The sequence below is a fragment of the Dromaius novaehollandiae genome, chromosome 2 (assembly GCF_036370855.1).
Source record: "Dromaius novaehollandiae isolate bDroNov1 chromosome 2, bDroNov1.hap1, whole genome shotgun sequence".
NCBI lineage: Eukaryota > Metazoa > Chordata > Aves > Casuariiformes > Dromaiidae > Dromaius > Dromaius novaehollandiae.
Window position 1 is genome coordinate 116,587,121 of NC_088099.1, and position 26,857 is coordinate 116,613,977.

General features: G+C 38.9%; 1 protein-coding gene across 3 annotated transcripts in view; it reads left to right on the forward strand.

Moving 5' to 3' along the window:
• The window catches only part of EPB41L3 (erythrocyte membrane protein band 4.1 like 3), a 148,865-nt gene that overhangs the window by 51,456 nt on the left and 70,552 nt on the right, over positions 1 to 26,857 (forward strand). For 2 of the 3 annotated variants that reach the window (XM_026122774.2, XM_026122776.2), the window contains exon 2: positions 24,412 to 24,590. In XM_026122774.2, the coding sequence (XP_025978559.1) occupies positions 24,412 to 24,590 (179 nt within the window). Of the gene's footprint in view, positions 1 to 24,390; positions 24,591 to 26,857 lie in introns of all 3 variants that reach the window. The other variant, XM_064507244.1, reaches the window with a different exon arrangement.

A 26,857-nucleotide genomic window follows, 5' to 3' on the forward strand; every position in this document is an offset into this window, starting at 1 on the left:
TCTCAGTAGGCAAAAGCTAGTGCAGAGTCTTGAGTAAAAACAGGCCCAACTATAAGATTTAAAGGTAAAATGAGATTGTTGATTTTTTGCTGGAACCCATATTTTCCATTTCTCTCTCTTTCTCTTTGGATCATTCCAGAATAGTGAATGTTTTGGTTAATTATATGTGCTTAAAGGAAAACACTGTAATGTAGTTTCCATGTACTGGAGCATTATTCTTGTACAGCTGGAGCTGGCAGCTTTCCATTGCCTCACCACCTCCTTTTCCTCCTAAAAATAGCAGCCCACTACAGTGGGATTACAGGAGAGGCAGAGGAACGTTTCCTGAGCAACAATTTTTGTTGGATGGTACTCGAGGAAGCATTAAGAGCAGATTTTGGAGGAATCTGAGGGGGCTGTGAAGAGGGAGGTGATGGACCTGGGCAGAGAAGAGCCTGGACTGGCCACCTGGGGACAGGAGGAGGCAGCAGGCGGGGGGAGCGGGGGTGGACACCGGGATGCGCTGGCCTGTGCAACAGCCCGCCCAGGGAATTGGGAGAAACCTCGCCGCTGGAATCATTCAGGAGTCGACCAGACAGAGCACTCAGCAGTGTAACAGGAGTAACAAGCGTACGGTGCAGATAGGCGTGGGCAAGGGTGACCTAATTTCCATCTCTGATTTCTATGATTTATTAAAGAGTTTTGCAGGCTTTCTGTTAGCAGGCTTAGAGATGGAATTTGAAACTCAGCAATTAGAAAGGGCCTTTAATATTGTGCCAGCACGCTGTCAGTTTTTGATCACTTACTCGTGGCAGTAGTGTGCTAAATGTGGATAATTCTCCACTGCAGCAAGCAGAGATAACAGAGGAGGCTTCTGTTTGATTTCAGAGCTAGTGTTGACACTGATTTACATTCTGCTTCAGTCATGCCCCTTAGTGCCACTAACGCTACCTGTATAATATTCGTATATATAATAATAATATACAGTAATGTCAAATATATATATATCTTGAAAAAAAAAGATAAACAACCCCCGTGCACACACCCACACCCCCATCATACAGCCCCATATAGTGACACCCCTGAAGACGTGGAGGGTAGTTAGTTTGCTTGATTTTACTCAACTCATGAGACTCTCTTTCCTCCTGTAATGGCTTGGAGAAACAAAGCAAGAAGACAACGCTCCTGCCCCCACTGGTTGTCCAACGAAGGAAGAAAAGACAGCACCCACCTTCTTTATGAATATATTTAAACATATTCAACTAGGCTTTCCGTCTGCATCTACTATGCATTTGTACATAATTAAATACACCACACAATTAAATATTGTTATTATGGTGAAATAATGATATCACTAAAGTTACGTGAGGAGCCTGCCTTTCTCTTGAAAGTGTTGGTGTTGAGGGTATTATTCCTGATCTGTAGCCACTGACCAGAGTTCTTGCAAAATCAAACCAAACCAGCCGGAGTTTCACAGCATTAAACCTTGAAGAGGAGTGGTTTAGCCTTATTTGCCAGTGGTGTTACACAGATTTCTTCTTGACTTGTTTTGCATTGCATGAACCCATAACTATTTTTCTTAGACTCGTATTGCATATAGCACATGAATATTGTATTTTGTAGCTTCTCTACTAGCATGGTAATGCAGAGTAGTAAAGCCACTCCTTTACTCAGCCTGAGGGGACAGTGGTTGAATTAAGGATGATGGATGAACTGAAAAAAAAAGTTCCTTCTTTCTAAATTCTTACCAGCTTCCCATTGTTTTGCTATAGGAAGAGACAAATAATATCTTTCTTCAGTATCTAGCAAATGTATTTTGAGATTACCACTGCAGTCAAGACAGCTGTCGACTTCCCCATTGCACTGGCCACAGGTATACAAGCACCTTCCATAATAAGAGTCTCTGCATTGAAGTAGACTCTTGCCTGGTTTTGTACTTACTCCCTGTTAGGCTCCTATTCTGTTTTTGCTTATCCCCAGTGGAGACGTGATCATGGTGTTTGCCACAGCCCTTTGTTGTTCTGCGTCGCCTCGCCTCATCACAGCACCAGTTAGGCTGTAACACTTTATTTTGCCGTTTGCTCTGTTCTTTATTTTCCAACCTCAAAAACAACACTTTCTTATTCTTGCTGGTATTTCTTCTGTCTAAAACCGAGATAGCTGGTATGAAAGAAGATGCCCTCTCTGACCTTCTGATCCTGTGATGTTGCTTTGCAGAATATAATCAATATAATTTTGCTTCATTCTTCTAACTCATTTGCAGAAGTCAATACAATATTTATTATCTCCTTAGATTTGTAAGAAATCTTGCTATGCTTTTTCTTTTAAGTAAAAAATGCTGATATGCAATAGATGTTAAAGCAACAACCCAGTATGTGCATGTCAAAGATACAAATTTCAGTAAGAAGATACCTGTCGTTCTCTAGCTTTGAAGAGGTTATAAAGGGATAAAATATATCTGTTTAGTGTATTAAAACACTTTCCTGCTTTCTCCTAAGGAACTCCTAAGGGCCGTCATTGTTCCTAACCCGTAGAATCGAAAGTCTGCTTCCGTGATAGTGTCCTCTGTGCCTGCAATGTTGTTGTAAGAAGAAAAATCACTGCAGGATGGAACTTGGCAAACGAATCAAGGTCTCGGCCAAGGCAATGCATTGTCTGTTAATTTTCCAAACAAAACTAGTTTTGCTGAATGCCAGTCTCTTTGTATCTATTTTCCACTGGCCGTGTTTTGATTTCGTAACATAGATTTGATAAGCAATTATTAATGTTTGTGTGGCGTTGTTTAAAAATACTAGCGGTTAAATATTTCTTAATTAAATGTTGGCTGCTAAGCTCAAAAGAAACTATCCAGAAATTCAAAAGGGAGAATGCAAACATTAGCAAGAGTCTAAATATGTATTTGAATGATAAACAATTATTTGCTTCTTAAAAATATACTAGTCTGAGATGTTGGCTGGGTAGAAGTCACTCCTTGACTAGTGTAACATTTAAGTATGACATCTTGAGATTCTCAAGCTAGAAATACTTTTTTCTAGTGGTGTTTGGCCTTTATTTTAATATCTTGCATAACCTGCTCTGCTCTAAGCTAGTATTCTGAAATTATGATATATGGGAAACCCATTCTAAGCTACTCTGTGGAAGCTTTTAGAATTTTATTCCCTTCTGAACTTTGAAGTTAGACACATAATAATGAAACTATTTATCAGTAATATTAGAGAGATCCAAAATTAGTACCTAAAACTTAACATCACCTAATAGAGCAGTTCTGCAAATACATAGTACCTTCAGAAAACTGGATGGTGAGGCATGGCAAGTGTTTTCTGTTACTCTTGAAAAATTCACTTGTGTCATTGCTGTTTGTGAGTAATGGAATTAACTTGCAATCCATTACATCATTCCTTGTCATAAGAAAGAGGCAACTATTTGAAAACTTAGCAGGAGCTTAGAATATTTGTAGCCTCCCATGGGAAGATGAAATAGCATTCAATAATAGGTAAGGCTTTCATTCACGCAGGAGTTTATCCAAAAGCCCCTTAGTCCATCCTATCAAAGCCACTGGTGCAGAATGAACAGTTCTTTCGAGGCACAGGTAAAGCACTAAACTTTGTTTTTCCATTGCTGTCCTTGCAAAATTCAGTATTTCGTGTAGGCAAGGAAGGTACTGTTGGTACGTTATTGCGCAGCAGCCCAGTCATTAGGCGCAGCAAGGCACTTGGCTTTGGTGGTCTGTCTGCCCTATTCCATCATGAATAAGCCAAAATGAAGCCTCCGCAAGAGTAAGAAAACATTTCACCTGGGAGCATTACAAATCTTTCTTCCTCAACTCAAGGAAATTTTATAATAGCTCCCTGGTTTGATAACTGACTGTCTGCTCTGCTTGATCCTTTGTTGTAGACGCCCCGAAGATTAATAATCCCATTTGTCATGTGAATATTTAAATTGCGTCAGTCACACCTCTTTGTAGAGTTATCCTGTGATTAAAACTGACAAACAGTTTTCAGTGAAATGCTCTGTTTTCACGTGCTCTTAACCTTTCAAAGCATTTATAGTAGAAGCTTAAACATGTCATGCAATGTTCAAAATTCATCTTTAAAAAGATCTGTTTAAGGTAAGGAGAGAGGAAAGTTTCGCCTATAGTTTTGAGAGAGCCGAAAGTGCATTAATTTCCGCTTAAAATTTTGACCTTTCTTGTCTTGCTGCTAGGAATATGCCATAGCTGTCAAGCTTTTGAATTTTTGCACTTGTCTGGTATGTTTTCTTCACTAAGGAGTGGTGCTTTTAGACTTGACAAAACCAGAATAATTAATCTTCTGTTAGTCTACCAAAATATTCTTATAGTAGGTGATACGTTCTGTGCAATTACTGAAATATTTTACAACACAGCATTTAACAGAAAATCAGGGAGAAAGCCAACAACCTTGAACAGTGGTTAAAATTTAAAATTAATGCATTCCTTTCCCGTGATGGTACCCCCACTTTGTTTAAATAGCAGCTAACTTTTTGGCAAGGGTGAGGCCTTAATCTCATCTGAAACCATTCTGTAGTTTCTGAAACATGAAAGCTGAGTCTGAGTACTCAATTTATCTCTGACATGTGAGGCAAAATGCAAAGCCAAAGCACGTTGTGACTTCTAAACATTCGGAGAGGAGGCGAGAGGGTAGCTGACCCAGAACATTCCCGGGTTTTCATCAACAGGCGAAACAATTGCTTCAGGGTAATAATACATTATTGGGATTGTTGATGGACACTTGCCAGTTGTATTATGAATGAAGTTCACTTGCTGTTTATAATGATAGCACTTCAGCAGTTGAGCAAATGTCACCCTACTCTGGAACAGATAATATTTGGAGATGCTGAATCCTGTTTTGCAATGCCTGCAGTACGGAGCTCCGGGATTTGGAGATGCTGTGCAAGTTGTTCCCCAGCCTTTAGATTTCAGGGGTGGGTAAGCTTTCCGGACGCAAAGGGTCTGCAAATGTCTGGAGTGGTTTTTTTTTTTCATTTGGGGCTCAGAAAAATAGTATGACTTTGTGGATATTTGGTGGGGATGTTTTTTCCCCCAAATCTGCAAGGTCTATGGATCATCCTTCTCCTGAAGCCTGCTATGTATGGGGCCGCAGATATTATATTCCCCCTTATCTAGTCAGTTAAATTGTCACAGTGAGGATATGCAGTGTTGCAAAGAGAGTATGGTGTTTATTTCAGACATCTTCTCCCTTCCTCTTTCAACTGTAAAGCCAGTAATTTTCTAAAATATGACATCCTCTTGAACACCGACAACAGCATCTGACAAAGTTGTCAGCTTTCTCTACTTGTAAAAGTAATCATTTAAAATCACTTCATTTTTTGAGGAACACAGATTTGCAAGTTTTAAATGCTAACCCAAATCCAATGTGGCAATCTAAAGTAAAATGTTTGGTCTTTCATTACATTTGTTCAGAATGTCTTCCTAAATCTAAATTCTTTCCTTGCAGAGCTGATATTTAAACTTTAGGCTTGGATTGAACGGTTTTGTAAGTCACAGTGGGTATATGATTCTTTTCAGTGTGTTTGCCATGCAAAATCTGGAAACATTTGCAGCTTTCATCCATCATTTTCAAGCACTTTGCACTCCAGCGCTTAGTAGTATGAAGATGTATTGGTACAATTAATAAGATAGTACTTCGTGGTCATTTGGTTTCCATACTAAAAGACAGGATGACTTGTAAGTAAATGGAAGGGTTTTGGCCTAAGACCTGTAATTGTTGGCAAGAGGGTCCCAGCCTGTGGTCTTAGAAATTGTAGAAAGAGCTTTTTAGGGAACGCTTGGAAACAAACGATGCATATTGGTGCCATCTCCAAGTGTGGCAGCTGGAGAGTTTAATTATAGGCTGGAAAGCCAGTTAGGGATTAGGGAAAGTGTTAGCAGAAGGAGTGAATGTTAATGACAGCTGTTTGCTGTAGGCCTCAAAGAGGCAAAGTACATATAAAACATAAATAAAGTGTAGAGCCAAACATATGCTGGCTTTGAACATTCATAAACCCCAGGTCATTTGTTCCTTGACACATGAACGTGATTTGTATGAAATCATTTTAGGGGCTTGCACACATAAAGATGTGCGCGTAGAGAGGGGGAAAAGGTTATGTATTTGTTTCACAGCCCTGCGCACAGGTGCTGTTGTCTTCTCTGCTTGAAAACACCGAGGAACCTCAGTGACAGCACCTGCACCTGGGCCAGCAATAAGTATAAACCACGAGAGAGGCATGCGACTGCGTCTGCACTGGGCAAGCAATAGTGGCCTGACAGAAGCAGCTCTGCAGAATGAAACAGTAGGTGCTCAGGACCCAGCATCGACGTTATGTGCACTCTATGGCACACGCGTTAGACTGGCTTTAATCTGGTCCCAAACAGCAGTTTGTGCACGCGAAGGCGGCTCCTCGTTGTAGACCGGAGCATGGGGACGATGCGGAGACTTGCTTCAGAAGTGCCCTTCAGTTGCAAATTAATAATATAGAAACCCTGTGTCACTGTGTGTGGGGAGGCATAGTTGGTAAGCGCACCATAATTTGCACTGAGAACCTGCATCAATAGTTAGAAGGAAAATCCCAGTGTCTTTTGCCTTTAAAAGTGTCAGATTAGGAAATTCTTCTGCATCTGCTTTGGTAGCCTGTAAGGACTGCTCTTCAGATCAGGCACTGGTAGTGAGGTTAGTAGTGCTACAGATTGCTAGGACAGTTATAGCCAACACAGTGTTAAGGCTGGATCAGTATTCCCTTTCTGTCATTTTTTTCAGGACTGGAATTAGGTTTTTTCATTCAAGTACATTTGGTCTGGTCTGAAACCACCATTTTTTTTCTTCTATGACACAGGTTTTTCATTATATAAATTGTGTAGTTTGAAGAAGAGTTGGGAGGAATGGGTACCAGACTTAGGCTTGTTAGGTGCACACATATCTTAATAGATCTGTTTCTTAATGCACCACGGTTACCAGAGGTCATCCTTTGAGAGGACAAAGAATGATAAGATAGGCCATCTTTGGGGGAAAAAAAGAAAAAAAACCAATTTTGAACTGTGTTTAAAACACATGTGAGAGTGACATTTCATTGGAATTTCTATTCTTTTTGTGTAGATGGGTAATAGCATATATGGAGAAGTTTTGGGTTTCCCTATTGGATGTGCATTTTAAGATTGCCTTTTGTTCAGGTGCAGCAATAGACCTGCTCTGTTGCCTTACAGAGCTGCTGTAGCCTATTGGTACACTGAGAATTAAAGGAGAATTAAAGTAATAAACTAAGGAATATCCTTCCCTGTAAAATCAAACTAATTAAAACATATGGCATTATTTATAATACATTTAATAGATTCATAGTTGTACATGATCTTCCTTGAAAATTAAAATCATAGGGTACAAATATGTGTAATATGTTTCAAAAGCATCCCATATGAGTTTTCTGAATGTTAAGACACTTGGACTGTTGCAGAAAGGTAGTCATTCAGGCTTTCCTTCCATAATTCAATATGACGGATAATAATGGATTACGACGGATAATAATGGCTGCAGTATATAATGTAGTACTGCTGGCTTCTTGAAAAATAACTGTGTGATTTTTAACACCAAACATTTGTGGCTTTTCATTTACTTGCCGATTTCACTTGCAGCTGGAGCTGTTAGCTGCTTATCCTGCACATCTTGCTTTCTGTCCTTGCTGTGCTCTGAAACGACTCACGTGAGCGGGAATTGTAGGCTCAGGCCAGCGTCCAAAACTCAATCTGTATTGTGGCCCTGAGTGACTGTTGGCGCTGTGTCTAGCGCCACTGCTTTCCACTTGACAGAAAAGGACAAAGGTATTTACACCTCTCTTTCTTAAAGTGCTTATGTTCCTTGGTAAACTTGGTGGCAATGGAAAGAAAGCGCTTCATGTGGTATTTAAAATGCTGGGCAAGAATTCACAGCAGGCATTTCCTGTCCTCTGAAGTGTGGCTGGGGAAAAAAAACCCTCATAAAATTGCGTTCACTTTGGGGATGGTGAACTTACAGGCTTTAACCTGTCTTACTTAAATACAACGTTACACATTTTTAATGTCAGCATAGGTCAAGCAGTGCACTGAATTGTAAATGAAATAAAGAGAACCCTTGCCTTTCTGAGCACAGGACACTTTTATGAGGCTGGAGAAGATTACAAAATGGGTAAAAGAGGGAAGAGCCTTGGGTACATATTTTGGGAGCTTTGTCCTTTTGTTGTACACGTACATGTGTGTGAGAGACAAAAAAGAGATCCTTAACTTGCTTAGGCTGCAGGCTGCTGATTCCCCCCCTTCCCCCCCCCCCCCCCCCCCCCCCGTTGATCCTTTTCCCCCTCTGCTTGGATAACCCATTAATTACAACTGTCGTTCAGAGATTAAGATGCAGTTCGGGACACACAAGATTCTGCCATGTTTCTGGTTTTATTTAGTACTAATGGATTAGAAAAAATCTCGACACCCCACCCTAAAATACTGCAAGCTGCTTTTCTTCTTAAGAACTCCTAAATATCCAAGTCCACACTTGTATCTATTTAAGCCAGCCTGAACTAGCTTTTCTGCAAGTTTGCAGCCATCTGAATGCAAGCCATTGTCTAGCGCCTGGTTTGCCAATTTAATGAAACAGTATCTCCTATTTGCTTATCAGCTGGTTCCTTGGCATCTTATCCCCCATGGCACATTTACTGTAGATAACTGTGACAGCAAGAATAGCCGTTCTAGTTAGTGATACAGCTTAGGCTCGGTTTTGTTCCCTCCTGGCCTTATCTGTCCCAGTCTCGGTAGAGGGGGCGTGCAGTGAACTAGCTGGATAGCTGCACCTAAACCTGTTATGTGGCCTCTTAAGTTCCTCTTCACTCACTTTGAGCGTAATGAAATCACATCAGTTGTGTCTTCCCCGAAAACCTTTTTTGCTTTAATATTGGAAGGCTGTAATAGAATGATGTGATTATTTCATTTTTAGGGTCATGTACATTCTACCTGATTGAAGTGCTTTGTCATTAAGGAATCAAAATCAAAACTGTTTTTAAAATACAAGTTAAAAGACTCACCCGCAATCAGTCTTTTGATTTTCCATTTTTCAGACGTGAGGCCTAGCATATAGTACAGTTCATGAGTGTTTATAACTGTTAAGAAGCCCAGATTAACATGAAATTACAGTCTTTACCCGCCATTTAACTTTTGGTTCTGTAGAGGTTGATGCAAACATTTGCCAGCAGATCAAAAGAAAACTGACACTTCTGTTGCAAGTAAGTTTTCCCCCAAAGCACTACTTGTGTTGAAACTGTTTCTGAGTTTTGGCTTGCAGCCATGTTTTCACCTAAGCATATTACAAGAAGTGACAGGTAGACAGAAGTAATACATATTTTAATATGCTTGAGACCATAAAATGGGCTAGACTTGCCTCTGCTTTGCTAGCAGATGTGAGCTTGCTCCCAGTTTATTAATAAGTTATGGCACTGCCAGCACTGCCACTCAGGTCACCTTAATGTCCCTGAGGCCCTTGAAATCAGATAAGAAGTGAAGTTCTTGGGGGGGGGGGGTATTTTGAAGATATTGTCAGCTTTTGTAACACCACTGCAGAAAATGTGCTGAGGTGTCAGACTGGTCAAACAATTGTTACTGCCGCTAACCCCTGCCGCCAGATGAGAGGCAGGTATTTCTTGAGTGGCTGTTTCAGCAACGGATGGAAGCTGTACATGAAACTGGAAATATTTCCAGTTCGTATTCGCTAATATTTTAATAAATAAAAGTACCATGGCTTGAATCTACTTCAGATGCTGGCAGCCACAGTTGTTCTAATATAGGTCATGCGTGCTCTGTCACTGAAACTAGGTCTTGTACATTAATAATATTTCACTTGCTTGTTTGAATGACACACAGCATAAGAGAAGGGACTTTTTTGATATCAGATGACAAATCTAAACTAGGACTATCAACATAGTAGATTTTTTTCCTTTTTAATTTTTATTGAAGATAATATGTTTAAGATAATTTTCTTCCATTCAGAAAAGAGATCTTTAGGCAATGGTTTGTAGAAAAGGGTGTAGGATTATGAATGGATCACAAGTGAAAGCAAAGTTTATAGTGTCATAATATTGTGAAACAGGTGAACTTCGTCATACCCGGATACATAAAGAGGAGTATTGTTTTAAGACCCAAAGTAATCTTTGCAACCTGTTGAGCACCAGTAAGCTGAGCTGATTCTCAGCTGAAAGGAGGGTTTGGATACTACTGCTCATGAAGGAGGTGGTTCCACTGGGGAGAGAACAGTGGAGAAAGAAAAGAGTCTAAAAGAGGTCTAAAAATAGGACTTACAAGAACAGGCTAAGCGGAGGCTGGACGGAGGCAGCAGCATGCAAGCTGCGGAGCTGGGCTGCATGTCCCCGGCAGTCAGGGCATGCAGCGATGTGCTTACATTTCAAGTAGGAAGATCTGGGTCTGACATGAGGGAAGGTTTTCCTAAATAGTAAGGCTAGGGAATCAGAGTAATAAATTGCCTGTGGGGTGTGTGGAAACTTCGTCGTTGTAGGACTTCAGTAACAGGTGACATGTATATATATACCAGGTGCCACTTAGACCAGGGAGTCTGAAGGGGACCATGAAGTGCATGTACTGAGGTCCGTGTGCGAGCCACTTCCAAGCAATGAGCAGCCTCATTAAGATCCAGGCTGTCATGTATCTGATGTGCTGTTTGTCCTGGTGGTACCTTTTGCATAGTCGTGTGGTTATACCTCTCCCAAAAAAGTGTGGTGATGGCTGCTGTCGGGATACTTAAGGCTATTCTGGAGTTGGGAGAAAGACTTAGTTGGCTTCTTACTTCTTCGAGGGCCTTTTTAAAAATGATTTGATAAGTAAAATGATTTTTATGAGATGGTTTCTGTGGCTGCAGTTCTGGTGAAATGCATGCATACAGCTAAGGCTGCAGAATCAATTGGGCCCCAGCTGCAGGACTCTGCTCTTCCCTGGGGCATTTATGACATCTAGGGAGTGGGCGGATTACTTCATTCATTTTTCAGTTGAGATGTAATAACCATATGGATATTGGCTGGAAGATTTCCGTCCCCACAAGAAGGGGGGGAAGAAAAAGACAGAAGGAGGTGAAATTCATTATCTTCAACTCAGTCATTTAAGTAGCGTCAACCATAGGTACTAGAAGAATTTTTTGGTTGTTGAACCACAGTGAAATAAATGTAGTAGGGAGTAATTCTTTGTAGTTTCTGCGTTTTTAATAACTCCTGAGAAGGCTGAATTGTCCGTAAAGATATGAAAGCTATTTGGTGAGTTAAACTTTGAAATTATAAATGCCTTATGGGCCAAATCTTTAAGTAATGAGATAGTTACCTTTTCTCCCACGCTACTCTGCAGTGAGGAGTATCAAGAAGTTGAATTTTACATGCTGTGCTGTGATCTGAAGGATACTGAAAGAAATGCATTGGCACAAAACCATCGGTAGAAGCACTGCGCAGCAGTCCTTTGTCTTGTGCCCAAGGAGTCTTGCCTTTGTTCCTGCACAACTTCGGGAGGAAGGATGGCAGACACCACTGTTTATGCAGCCGTTTTACTGGTTCGAGCATTTTCCTAGTTAGCACGAGAGGCAGCTTTGAAACTCAGCAGGCTGAACAGGGTCAGCTATTGAGGTCTTGCACTTTATTTCTTAATTGTAGGCTCCTTTTTGTGAGTATGGTAGTTCATATGTATAATTTAGGAGATACCAAATTATTGTTGTGTAACCTTAAAGACATACCATCACACAAATCCGCCAGACCTATGTATAAGTACCTAGAGAAAAAAAATAATTTAGATTGTAAAGTCATTTATTCCTGAGTTGGGAAATATCCACATCTAGCTTAGTTAGCTTCATTTCTGGTTTCTAATGTTCAGTTTGATGTAGAATCAGTTTTTAAAATATTTAATTACTGTTGAGTTGCCTAAAATGATTTCCAGTGACTTCTTACTTTCTTTTTGAATCTTTCTCCTTCTGTTGCAAGAGTTTGTCTGTTCTATCATTTTTGTGACTAAGCTTCATCACTGTCACTTTCTTCTTCTTCTGCTCCCTTCCTCCCTCTGTTTCCTCTGACCCCTGCCTTGTGGGGGCATCTCAAGCCACCTGGCTGCCACCATTGCCCCAACCCTTTCTGTCCTGAACTGCTGTCACTTCTACATACCTAAGTCCAAGATAGTCATACACATCTAGGAGGAACTGCCAGATCTGGTCACTTGCCTCATCAGAGATAGCATAATCCACTATAACATTGGGTCGGGAGTATATAATTACTAGACGTGCCTTTGAGGGTTTGTTAGGTGAAAGAGTTAAAAAAAAATCTGCTTTAAAGATAGCTATTTTCATTGTAAGGCTCTGTTGGATGCTGGTCTTGAACTTGTCATTGTTTAGAGTAACTACACAGGTGGTGAAAGATTTTTAGATTTATTGAGATGTAAGTGAAGATACAGAATGCTTGCACTTAATTAATTGTGGAGTTCATCATGTAGAGGGCCTTCAAGAATGTAACTACTATGCACTGGAAAAATGTGTATGAACTTCCAGTGTTTTGGAAACATGCAACTAAAGGGAACCCATTTGGCAAAGCTGGGAGAGAGTTCCATTTACTCAGTGATTTTAAATTAGATTGCTCTACTAAACAGATGCATGGGTGCACCGTAAATATTCTTGTCAATAGTGCGTTTTCAGTATGACTGATTCATTCCTAGAAGTCTGCACTCTCACACCATCTGTAGATCTTGGTTTGAATCCAGCAAATGGTTTAACAGCTGGTCAATTTGGGAAGCTGAATGGGTGGAGTTGTCTTTCTGACAGTGCATAGACATCAGGGTGGTCTTCTGGTATGTGCACTTGAATTTTGGCGGGAATGTTGAAATGCATTTTTGCAGCTGGAACTTTCTCCCAGTTTGATCATCTGGCACATTGTTATCTGGTTAGAGATGGAAGAATGTTTTTCTCATGACAGTATAACTTGGAGCATGGGTACTGTGGCCCAGCTGCTTGTGCCAGTTGCACAGTATTTTTGTAAACTATAGCAAGTAATTAAATTGAGAGGCATATGGGGGTCCCAGAAGAGTTTAAATATAAAAAGCTGACTGTCTGATGGCACAGTTTTGGTTGTTTAGACTTGCAAGATTTTAATTTGTTTGGGGAGCCAGTGGTTTCCTGATGCAGTGCTCCAAATTCGCAAGTCTACTGCTCGATATTGCAGGATGTGTTTTAAGTTTAAATCTGATGTGAATGCCCAGGAGATTAAAATCTAACTATGAAGCGAATAATCCATTTTAGAAAAACAAGAGTTATTACTACAAAACACACTGTGAAGCCTTATAATATAGCCTTACTGAGACAGACCCATTTAATGCCTTAGAAAGCTGAAAAACAGGACATAAAATAAGTATGATATTTGAAAAAAGAGTAAAATGAAGTAGGGCACTTTAGCTCCAGCAAGATCTGCCACCTCACAGAGAACTCTATTTACTTTAATAGGACCTGCTATGGATTCAGGGTTTGTTCATCTGTTTTTTCACTACTTGATGTTGTAACTTCTTCCTTCCTTTTTTCTGCCTACCTGAGTTTGATTTATTTTCCCAATTATTTTAATACAGCATTCAAAAAAATGTCATGTAGTATTCTTGAAAACAACCTACGATTCCCTAGTGTCTAGAGAATGAGTGCTCATCTGGTATAACATGGGGAAAGTAGTCGCTCTGACTCCTCGTGGTGCACAGTCGCTGTCAGCCGTCTTCCTCAGAAACTAAATGATTGATGAGCCCCTTAAAAAATAAAAAAGCTTAGTTTTAGGCAGGCTTACAAAAAAAATGCATATAATTCAGGGCAGCAGCACATTTGGGCCCATGCTGAGGCTTGCAGCTGTAGATTGGGAGCAGAGCTCGCTGCCGTCTGCGAGGGATTCTCATGCGTCTGTTGCTGGAGGAGACCAGCAGCACATGGTGGAAGAGATGGTCACTGGCAACAGGAGGTGTTGGCTAGCCGGCTGCAAAATATCTGGGTTTTTCGGCCTCAAACATTTCCTTTTTTCCACTTCTGATCCATATGAGACTGAAGAAAAGGGTCCAAAAATCAAGAAATAATAATAATAATAATAGGGAAAAGTATCCAGTGACTGCAAAACCAAAAAATGTAATATTACATCACTCCTACCAGTAACAGTAAGTTAGATACAGCGGTGACCGCTCCTTTGTGAATTGTTCAAGCCCCACTATGTAAAATGAAGCAGGAGCAATGGATTCTTCACCAAATCCTAGTTAATAAGATGTCAAAGAAATCAGAGAAGTCATGTTGATGTTCTAAATTATATTTTCTCATTTTTGCTTTGCTTCGTAGGCTTTTACATCATTTGAGCTGGTGAGATAAGTCTCTGGTGGGATGGAGCAGGAAGCCTTTGCGCGAGGTGGGCTTGATGCTCTGATTGGTACCTTGCGTTTCTAATCCCCTTGTTTATGCGAAATCAGACAGGTCACCAGCTTGTGAGGGCTGCAGCACAGTCTGTTCATATAGTGTATGAAACAGAAAATACTGTTCACAGGTGTTAGGATAACACATTTGTAACAGTTTGATACAGTATTTTGGCCTGAGGGTAGTGTGGTAATCTACTACACCTGTCGTATGTCAGCAACCAGTGCAACATTTGTTTTTTAATTTAAAATTGATTCTATTTTCTATGCTGTGCAAGAAAATATGAACTCTAAAGATATGATGCCTGAAGCACAGTCAGTCTCTGTAGCATTAAATAAGACTTTTAAATAGTGGATGGTGCACGAGCAATCTCATGTGAATATTTGGCTCCAGAGCAATTCAGAAAGGTCAGAAACTGAAGTAAATGTAAACTCAAATAATCAGTTACTTGTCTGCAGAGAATCACGGTGTGCCATTGAGGGTTCATTCTTGCCTTTTTAGTTGCAGAATTAAATATTTATCAATCAGTTGTAATCACAGCACAGCACTACAAGCAGTTTTGCTGTATTTTCCTTTGTCTGGATTTCTTTTTTTTTCTTTTTCTAACTGAAATGAGAAAAGGGTAAAGTTGGTGGTGTTTATACCTAATCATCTCTTGATCTTCATCTGTGGGATGCTGCTGTAGTTTAGATTGTTGGTTCCTTCATTTCCTTCTCTTCCTCCTCACATCTGTTTTCTCCCTCCCTCCCTCCCCCTTTAATTCCCCATTGTTTCCTGGCAGACTTATTTATTGAATTATTTGTGTATTATTTATGCTCCCCAGCGTATCTTATTGGAATCACAATGCTTGTGTCGATAAAAGTTTTTCAGTGAGGGAACACTTTGCTGAAGTCCATTGTAAGCAACGGTTTCTCATGTTTCTCAAGAGTTCCCTTTTTTCTTTTCTTTTCTTTTTTTTTTTTTTTAACTTAAAGAAATAGCTGTCAGGCTTGGGTTTAATCACGGTGCTCCAGAACTCCCAGGAATTTGTACATTTGCCAACTTAACGTATGGCATTTCTTTGAGACTGGAGCTTTATATAAAAATTGCAAGATGTGTGGTAAGCTGTGGTCATGATCACGTTTTTTGAGCTGATGGGTGAATCCTAGTGGCCGGGGCTCGGGGAAGGGGGAGCTGAGGCAGAGGCAGCCCCTATGCTGGGTGCAGGGAAGGCTGCAGCGGCAACAGGAGATTGGAAACACGTAGAGAGCATTAGATGGTGGTTTAACAGGAAAATGCAATTCCCTTCTCTGTCCACTAAATCCATGCTTGCCTATGGGGAGAACTGCTTGGAACGGCAGGATGGGGAAAACCATCCGGAACAGGTTATGGTGGCTTGATTTTTCTCTAATCCTGTTCAGAAGTTCAGATAGCCTTGGGGTGTCCTAATTGATACGACCTCCAAAAGATTATCCGGTGTCTTCAGGGAGCTATGCGCAAGTCATACTCTCTAAACCATGTGGGCAGGAGGGGCAGAAGAAATTGCAGCGATTCTGGTTTTATTGCTGTGGGAAGCTGCCCATCAACAGAACAAAACAGACCTGGGTAGTGTTCACTGACTCAGAGAAATGAAAGGTAAAGAAGAAATAAAAATGTTATCGAGTTCATCCACATGCTCTGAGGCAGAATCAAATTGGTAGATTATGTAAATTCAGACTTGTTGCACCAAGTGGAAGTGGGGAGCAAGACCAACAAAACTTTAATTGCTTGTGCTTTATAAGGTTGCAGCCAGAGAATTCTGATACTGTTGTTTATACGTACATAAAAATTTCCAGTGATGACTCCACAACGGCTATAGAGAGCTTTTCTTGACTGTCCTTGTAGTTGGTATGCCATCTACTTTAAATCACACTTGATGCCAGTCGAGTTCTTGCTGTTCTGCGGTCAGGGAATGCATAATTACTTTCTGTCTGCAAGCAGCTTAGATATATTGCAAGGCTCTTACCACTTCCCCTTTCTCTCTTCACTTTCCCAGACTAAACAAATCTAGATCCTTAAACATTTTCTCACTGGTCATGTTTTCCTAACCTATTATTATTCTTGCTACTCTCTTCTTGACATTCTCTAATACATATTTTTCAAGAAATATGAGGCCCACAATGGAATATAATGTGCCATATACATCTTCCTGGTGCTGAAGAAGGCAAAGCAGCTCAAATTCATGTTTTACATATGACAGTCCTGTTAGCATGTCCCAGAATGAAATTTTTCTTTTTTAGCGTGTGACTTCAGATCCTTACACTGCTTCATTGCTGCTGCCTAACCAGTTATTTCTGATATTTTTTAACTTTTGATTTCTCCGTTCTTGTTGCAGTTATCTTTATGGAATGTAGCCAGATTCAGCATACATATACTTCTTTTTGGACTGCTGTTTTATTCTTAATATCTGTTGAAAATTGTAATACTGTGCCCCAATCTCCCCCCATGCGACGCTGAGCGCAGACTGTGTACTTGCCATTCTGTTGTCTATTCATTAATACTCTAGACCCAAGACAGGCTGTGATACCTCAACTGATACGTTCTCATAGGTTGTCAGCGTGCTACTGATAAGTGTTCTTAGGATAGGATAGGGTTTTTTTAATCCCTTGCCTACCCTTTTTTAAATTATTTAAACTATTTCTGTGGTTTGCTCATGAAAAAGTCATGTGAAACTGTTTTAAAAGCTTTACTAAAGTTAAAGATAGGCTCTGTCATATGTACTGCTTTCTTTTTATCAGCTAGGACAGATGCCCTGTGAAAGAGACAGACAGACATCACATTAGTTTGACATCACTTCTTCTTGATAAATTCACATTGACTGTTTGTTTTTCTAATCTCATTATTTTTACAGGATTAGAAATCCTTTATGAATGTCTTCCAAAAACTTCTGTGGTATTAGAAGTAGGATATAATTTCTGGCTTTTTCTTCTCCATCTCCCTTTGTAAAATCAGATGCTGTGTTTGGTTTTTTCTTTTTATAGACCTGCCTGGTCTCTCTGTTTTCTGCAAGGTAATGGTTAATGGTTTAGAGATGGTCACAAGTAGTTCCCTAAGTGCTGTAGTAATTTCCAGTCGTTCTTGCTGACTTGCGCACATCTAACTTGCTATTGTATTTAGTTTATTCTTTCCTTGTTGCAGCTTGCATTTTCACATCCTACATGTTAGATGAAAGACATGCCTAATATCTGGTCACAGCTAGCCATTGTGAAATGAGGCACTGAATAATTCAGCCTTTCTTGTGAGATATTTTGTGTTAAGCAATGTTTTTCCTGTTTTTCCTCCACACTGATTGTGAGTCACTTTGCATCTTAGTCTTCATTTCTCCTTTATGTTTATGCAGGTCTTTTATATTCATCCGCGAGTCATGTGTCCTTGGTTCTGCTTTTTTCCTGTCATTTAAAAACTCCCGATGTTTTGCAGTTACACCCTTGTAGGCAGAACATCATCTCTCTGGAAGGAGCCAGCTGCATTTTCTTTTAGCCAGGCTTCTTGTGGGACTTGCCTGCCAGAGAGGTGGGGAGGTTTGGGTCCCTATGGAGAACTAAAGTCTGCCCTCGCCTTTCTGCCCATCTGAAGGATGTGTCTGGTGACTGGTCTAAGAGGTCTCTTCCCACTCCTCCTGCATGACTCCTTACTCAGATACTGCCTCTGCTTCTCCTTGACTTCATCAAGAGACTTCAAAGCAATCTGCATCTCGCGCCTGCCTAGAACGGCAAGCAAACGCGGTAACTCACACTGTAGGCTGCAGCACCTGCACCCACCTTTCCTTGTACCTGCCTGACCTTCCCGAAGTCCCTCTTCTGCTTTGGGCCCACAACTTACTGTGCCGGAGCTGTCATGCCACCTACCCCGCTCTGTGGTGCCGCGGTGGTGCTCCTGCCTGAGAACACCTCCTATTTAACAGTTTTCTCTGTTGTTTTGTCTCCTATTTCTCATGTTACCTTTTTGGCTTTCTTTTGATTGTGTGCGTTTTTCCATGCACTGATTCTTATGTGTTTGTCATGGGTATATGCTACAGGTTTTAAGTTTAAGATGCGATCAGAAACTCTTAAGTACGATGAGTACGTTGTTGAGTTAAATTAAAGTGTAGGAGTTAGGTAGTGGGAGGAGGCAAGGCGGAAGAGGTGGGAACATAAATACAAGGCTGAATTTTCGCAAGCTTTTTGAGCAGATGAATGCGTGGCCGGGCACTTCCCGTGCGCCACAAGGATGGGAACGTGGCCGGGCGCCGAGCTACCTCGGGGAGCCCGGCCACCCCGCGAAACTGCACTAGCGCTGCCAGAAGAGTGGTGCTGCGGCCAGTGGTCGGGGCGTTTGGCGGCAATTCCCACCAGCGGCCTGGGCTCTGGGTTCGTGATCCCGTCCACTCAGGAAGCCATAGCACAACGCAACACTCGTGCGCCCAACTCCGTTACCCACGGAGCGACTCTTTGGTTTTACTTCCTCGCTTTTTGCTAGTCACCTGAGGCCTTTGCAGAGGATGATAATGTGTAAAGAAGGATTTTTAGCACATCGTGAAGCACCGCGTGCTCGGTGCACCAGAAGCCCTTCCTTTCATCTTTCCTGAGGCTGTTGCTTCTATGCTAAAACATTGTGCCTGGCTTTTGTGGCTTAGGCCCTCGTGCATATGAACCCCAGTTCCATGCAGATTAAAGGTGATTTAAAAAAAAATATATATATATATATATATATCATTTTCCTAATAAGGAACTAATTGGAATAAAAGGATCTGAGATGTAAAGCAGTTGCATGAAAACAGTTTATATTTCAAGCTTAGAGCGCTGTTGCATACTCTTCTCTAGAAACATATTGACATTTCTGTTACAGCTCTTGGTTCAATATTGTTCTCCATATGCTGTTCTCATCAGAGATCATTATTGTATAAATGTGTTTCTCGTTATGTGGAACATTAATTTTAAAGTGTGGAATCATTATTTTATTATGCAACTTTCAAAGTTGGATCTTTGCAGTGATTTATGATAATCTTCAGAAATTATTGTAATTAAAGGAGAACTTTCCACAAAGAGAATTAATTAGATCAAAGATGTATTTATATATAAATCATTAATCTTTGCATTGCAGGAAATAGTCAGTGGCTATGTATAGTTCATTTAATTACGCTTGGCTCAGTTCTGTTTTGTCATTGCATTGCAATTTATTTGTGAATTAATTTACAATTTCTTCCGTAATGTGATTGCGGTTAATATATCAAATATATATATATATGCTAGGGAAAATAAATAAAGTTTATTAATGACTACTGGGTAGATTAAACCTTGGACTCTGCTATCAGTGAGCTCTGATTTCTGTTGCTTGGTAGATGGGTGATGCAGAAGGGCTGTGTTCTAATAACGGGAGACAAAGCGTCAAATAACTTGTTGAATATATACAGTAGATTGTGACTGTCGCTTGCTGGAGGGAAACCAGACAACATAGCCTGGCCTTTGCCTACTAGGAGAATTACTAATAGAGGTACAATAGAATTTTTGATTCCTGTATGGAAAAAAAGCAAATTAGGTGCTTGCTTTCAGTCCATAACAAGTAATTGGTAATGGAAACAATAATATCTCAAGCCACGAGACGTTGGTAGTTCTAGGTAATAATGACCGAGTGGATTGGAAAGTTTTAGGATGCAAGTTTTGTGCGTGTGATTTGCAGGTTTTGTAATTCATATGAAATGTACTTACATTGTGCAGTATAAAAATATATATGAAAAGATTTCTTATCTGTAAATTGATCTAATCAAAGTTATTTTAAAATAAACCATGTAGTTTTTTGAAGGTGTTTTTTAATACCTTGACAATATATTAATATGCTTGTCATCCCTAATTTATTCTTTTGCTGTAAACTCAGTTATTTTTAAAACTTTACACTGCTGAATGTACACCCATTCTTAATGTAATTTTTAAGTGGTTGTCACAGATTAGAATGAACTAGATTTTTGCATATTTTTCTTTAAGTAATAAACACTTGATTTTCATTCTGATTGAGTTCTATAGCTGAATTGACTTTAAACTTAGATTACCCATTATTAGTAACATCTGTATTAAGTTTGGACTAAACTAGTCTTTTGGAATCTTTGAATGAAGGAACGTAAGCCAAAACTTAGATATCCAAATATACATCTGTGTTGCATAGTGTTTCCTCATTTCTATAAGGTAGTGTTCTTAGTTTCTTTTTCTTGGTATGTTTTTTGTGTGCCAGAAAAAGGAGGAACTTGATAGAAGGGTTGATCTGGCAATAGAAAGCTTAAGGAACTACAACAATGTCTTTCTTTATCTTAAAAATATAACCACATTGAAGTTGTTATTCTGTACTGAGATTCCCATCAGAAATTATGTTTTTTTGTACACAGAGGTTAGCTAAAAGTAGTAAATAAACTGAAAAAATACAAATAAGAAGTTCTCATCCAATTGAATACATTAGGCAAATGGCAGAAATAGCTAGTAGTGTCTGCAGAAGATTTCTGCATACAAACAGAAGTAAAATAATATTTAAGTTGTTGATTTCTTAAGATTACTGTTACTTCCAATCAATTAATAAATAACTAAATTTTGCTAGGAAGATGTTATGTCATTTATAAAAAATGAAACACTTGAAAAGTTATTTTGGAAAAGTAATTGTTTGCTGGAGAAAGCAAAATGACCTATTAGTTTACACTAAATGGTGAGAAATGTTGTTATTCCGTCTTGTAATTTGGGTGCTTTAAACCTGCATTAGATGGAATGAGCTAAATCTTAACAGTACAATCATCTGAGGATTTTGTAAGAAATTGGATTTAAAATTTGTTTGCTTTGCTTGTATTTACATCTCTAAGATCACAGCATGAAATCAATACTATTTTGTCCTCAGTATTTGTTATTAAACATATCAGTATGCATAGGGAAATAAAGGAGACATTTGGAAATGGATAACCTTGGGTTAATTAAATCCATCTGGTGTCTGACTAATGACAGGATTATTGTATCCAGAGAATCACTTATGCTTAAAAAGTTTGATAATGCACAAGAAGTTTTCTAATAAAATGCTTAGAGCAGGCAAGTTATCATATGTAACTAAAGTGAAATCCAGTAACTTATGGAACTGTAAAGCGTTCTGTCATGTAGCAATTTCCCAGAATAACTAAAGAACTGGATTTTTGTTCTTTGAGATATCAAATCATAAGTTGACTTTTATGGGACTAACTTAGTAGGCATGCAAACATATCCACTTAAAATCCAGAATACAAATGCTCATTAGAAAAGAAACTGTATAAGATATAAAAAAAATTAGGTTCCAGAGACACTGTGATGAAAACTGAAGTAAGAAAGACTTTTGATCCGTATCATCTGGCAATCTTATCCTTTGTAGATGAATGCCTCAAGATACTCATATTGACTGTGTTTCAAAACAGCAAGTGGGACAGTTGTTAGAGCAGTGTGAATAGAAAACTAATGTTTGAAAAAAAACCCACCCTTATACTAGAACCTTAGTGCATTATAATTTGTGTTGGTTATCTATGCTGTTTGGAGTTGCTTTATCAATAGTTAACTTGCTTATAATTATAAATTATTTAGTAATCATTAATTAATTATTAATTATAATTATATGTCATATAATGTGCATGCATAATTATTATATAATGTATTATATAATTATAATCTTAATTATAATTATTATTAATTATATCTATTATAGAAAATATATCTATATAGAAAAAAAAGAAAATCAAATACACAGTTTGTTATTATTGAATGAATACTTGATGATTTTGCATTTAATATCTCATACAGTTGTACAGATTGTGGTTTGGGAGTGGGGGAAGAAACTTGTAAAACTTGTGGATTTGGGTGCCTTTAAAGCAAGGCAACCAAAATAGCATCAGTTGAAGAATAGTTATTACATGCTTTCTGACAAATGGGCAAAACGAAACTATGAGAGAGTAACATTATTTTGCAGTTTCATTTTTAAAGCATATAAAAAAGGGCAGCTTAATAGAATTGAACATGGAGGATGGAGAATGGGTTTGTAAACATCGACATCGGAGAAACTTGTTTAGGCTTCCTTCGTAGTGGGCAGAAAGAAATAGCACGAGAATGTGCTTTATCTCAGCTTAAAGCAGAGATCTAAAATAGGTCAGATGAGTCACTCCAAAATGCCTGTTTTTCTCCACTGAGCATGCAGTGAGTTTAAAGTGACCATCTCAGATGTAGGTGTCTGAAGTTTGGTTAGATGAGTGCCTTGCTGACTCTCACATTTTAAGACATTAGATAATTGTTTCTTTTTGTAGGTGTTAAAAGCAATTGTTTCAATAGCAAATTGTTTAAAGGGTATTTTTCATATAACTGCCAACTTTTATGTAGAAAAATGTGATGTATTTCTAAGTGTTTCATATGCTCATACTTTGAAAATCTGGCCTCAAACATAAGTCTACCATACATGCCTTCTAGCTTTATGCTGTTTTGTTATACAAAACCTAGGAATGTATACCCATATGCACACACATCATGCAAAAATTGAACGCAAACTGAATGCTGTTAAATTGCTTGCTGTACATGACTGCATAGAGAAATGTATTCACTGGAGAATTTTGCCTTTAAAATAAAGAATACATGAATCAGTATAAATATATTAACTAACTTCATCTAAAACATTTTCTATCAAATAATGAAGCTTACTAAATTTTTTGATAAAAAAAATTTGTATAATTTTTTTAACCTTTAAGAAATCTGTATCTGCTAGTAAACATGATGGCATATGTTAAGAATTGATAGTCGCTTCCTACCAAATGAATTACCAGTTTTATGTGCGCTGGAATTGCTTGTAATTGCATAGTAACTATGGTTACCAGGTTAAAGAAATGATGGCTTGATGATGAGCAGAAATGGATTGCAAGAGTCTGATTTGGTTTAGAATTGCTTAAAATCAACATGCTAAAGTAGAAGACCATGAGGACTGGAAAGGTACAAGTAACAGAAGTACAGTACAGTCTATTTGCTGGACTGGGACAGAGTTTGCTTTTTCAAATCCTTGTTTGGTATGGAATCCCAGTGTTTCTTGAAGTTGGGGTTTGTTTCTATATAATTTGAGGTTCAGTAGCAACCATACATTTTTAACAGGACTATCTAATTTCAAAACAGTTATGTTAAGGTTTTGAGTGAATATTGCTGATATTTCCATTTTGATCTAGTACTAGTAAGTTCAAACACAGATATTTCTTCCTATTGAAGGAAAGTCATATTTCCTTTTTTTTTGAAAGGTAAGTATTAGAATGATTTAATAGAAGTACTTTTCTTTCGGCTATTCCAGCACTTAGAGAGAGATGACAGAAGTGTGAGTGAATTGAATCAGGAGGGGCAGAACTGTACACAGCTGTACAATTATGCATTTGCATTGATCTTGGTGGGCTTACTTCAGATGTTTCTCGTACATATATTGCCTACAGATATCAAAAGTACTTCAGTCCTTTTTCAAAAGTAGTTGAAGTATTGAGGAGTTCAAGCCCTGTTGACCTAAAGACCTATATGCAAAGAATGGAAGATTTAACATTTTCAAAAGCTTCTACATGCTAATGGTTTAGAAACCTAAGTCACAGTGAAGCGTGTTGGACTTTGGACCTTAAATTACCCAAGCTTTTCTCAATATATTACTCTCTTTCAGGAATTACAAACTATTTAGAACTGGGGGTTTTTTTTTAATGTAATTTCAACATACCATTTCTAGAATGTGTTCTGTATATTATAATGTAGAGTAAGATTATATGGCTATGCAGTCTTCCTTAGGATATGGATGTGTTTAGACCTGTTCTTTTTGCACCAGGAAGCTTTTGCAGTAATCCTGATTGAGCCAGTTTAATACTCCCTTTAGTTTTAAAGGCCAGGCATAATAGGCCTAAAACTTTTTGATTACAGTTTCTCTATTTTGAAAGCGTAATTTAAAAACTGCTAGCGACAAAATCATACTCAGGAGGTCCAACCACCTTGTTTTACAGAATAACCAACCATGACTACAGAATCGGGGTCAGATTCGGAGTCCAAGGATAAAGAGCAGGATCAGCAGGAGGCCCCAGCGCAGCAGGGCACCGCAGAGCCGCAGCCGCAGGACCAGCAGCAGCTGAGTGAAGAGCACCAAAACGCCCTTGAGCAGTTTTCGGCTGTGGCAGCCCACAGCACACCTGTGAAAAAGGAGCAGGTAAGGGAGGCATGCTCGCTGGGTGCAGGTAGTCACACGGTCCATCATTGCCACTGGCAAATAACAAGGCAATTTTGTTAAGATCAGAAATGTGTGTTCAGATATGCATGCAAGGCTGTTTTATGTGATGTTATAGTTTTTGAGTGGTTGGTCTTTGGAGTTTAAAAATAATACTGGTCTTTCTGCCACCGGTGCTTAAATTTCAAGCCAGTCCTATTAACTAAGGTGGGAAATATCTTCAGTCTTATTAGAATGGGATCTTTGATCTGCATTAGATAGCAAGCAGTGCCAATTTTTAAGATGCTGAAAATGTTTTTAGAGTTCATTTCTAATTTGACACCTGCTGAAAACTGGTTTCATGCTTGCTTGTCTGATGTGCGAGCCATGAAGAATCTATGGTCTCTTAAGGTCCTTGTAGTTCTGAAATGACTACATTATAATTACTTTAAGTTTTCTTGTAATAGCTTTTAGAAGAGTTATTGCGTGATTTTTTTCATTGGACTTGTTACATTTATTAAATTTATGGAAGCTGCTTTTTTCCCCCTCCTTGACAGTTAGGATTGCCAAATATTACTCTTCATAGGTAAGTGACAAACCATCAATATGGGATACCAGAAAAATCACATCCTTTACTTCCATAAGGTTATGACCCCTGTCTACTCTCATTCACCTTTGAAGAGTGGAATAAGCCAGTTTAACTCCTCCTCTCCTGCATCATTTGTAAAGTTCAGCTTCTCTGAGGTGAAGCCATGTTATTTTTACCTTAGGGAAACCACTTATGCTTAAGAGATGGCACTGGTGAAGTGAGCAGATATAAGGCATTATTTGAAATGAGTGTGACTGCTCCCATTGAAGCTGTTCGGGGCCAGCTGTATTCTTGGGTTTTAAGTTTTTTGTCCACAGAGTTATAGCCTAAACCTGTTATTAGTGAAAAATGATGAGCATAAGCAATTTCAGACAACAGCCTTTTTTGTGTCTGCCTGGTTTGGGGGTGCGTTACATATGTGCTTAGGATAACGAATGTTTCTAGGACCAAATTAAAAGAGGTGTCTTACATCTGACTTCAGGATTTCTGGTGCTTATTGTTATTAAAGATCAACCACTGAAATAACTGCTTGTTGTTTTTTTGCTAACCTTTACTACCATTGATAAACTCTGATCAGATGCAGCTTCACTCCATCTCCACCAAAGGTCTGTCAGCTGTTGTTCCCAAATTTACCAGTTATCATGCTGGGGCAATTTAAGTGTCAAAAACTGATCATAATTGCAAGCAGGTAGTTTGAGGAAAAGAGGCAGGGCTCTGGCCCAGGAGAGAAAGGCAGCATGCAAACAGTTAATTAATTTAAAATTGAATTGTATCAAGCCTAGGTATAAGTATTATTAATTTTGTTCTTCTGAACATTCTCACTAATCCTTCCTACCTGAGTTTCTTTTCATTTTCCAAAAAAATAAAAAACAAAAAACCACACCTGTATTTTCTCTCTAGATGAGATTGAAGACCTGAGATGTTCTCATGCACTGCATGATCCCTTTCCTTTCCCAAAGAACAACACCTGTGAACAGGACTTTCTAGAAGCTGTGATAGAAGAACTGGATTAGTGAAGAAATATAAGACCTTTCACATGGAGATAACCAATTTGGATCTAAAGGTCATGGTTGTAAGGTGGCTGCCAAATCTAGCTGAAATGTCCTGCCTAGTGTATTTCATGGTGGCTTAAGTGTCTGCATCACAAGAAAGAATTTTTAAAAGCATCACTAAGCATCAGAATTACTGGCAGTGGTATCATTAAATTAAGCTAAAAATCAAATAAATAAGGGGTATCATTCTCTTTCTTGCTGTTATCTGTTCTTCCATTGTGTGATAAATGTGTAATCAAAGTGAGGAAGTTGATGTTTTTTACTATCACTCATATGAGAGAATCTTGGGAAGAAAGATTTAAGCTGCTGTTCCATTAGTGTCTTTTTATTGTCATTCTATACACATGAAAAAGAACATTTTAATGAAGACATGAAAGATTCTTTTGTACCGAGATTAGCACTTACTGCAGAAATGAATTCTTTCTATCGAATAAAATAATGCAATCTTACCATCTTCCTGCCTTCCTGTCTAGTTGAAAAAAGTGCAAGAAGGCATTGCACAGGCTGGGCACTAACATTTCTGAGCAACTATCATAAATATATGGGACTCATGTGTTGTGCAAGCTTGCTAATATCACTCCGTGGCCAAGTCAGAAACTACCAAGCATCAAAGATCATTACTGAAATCC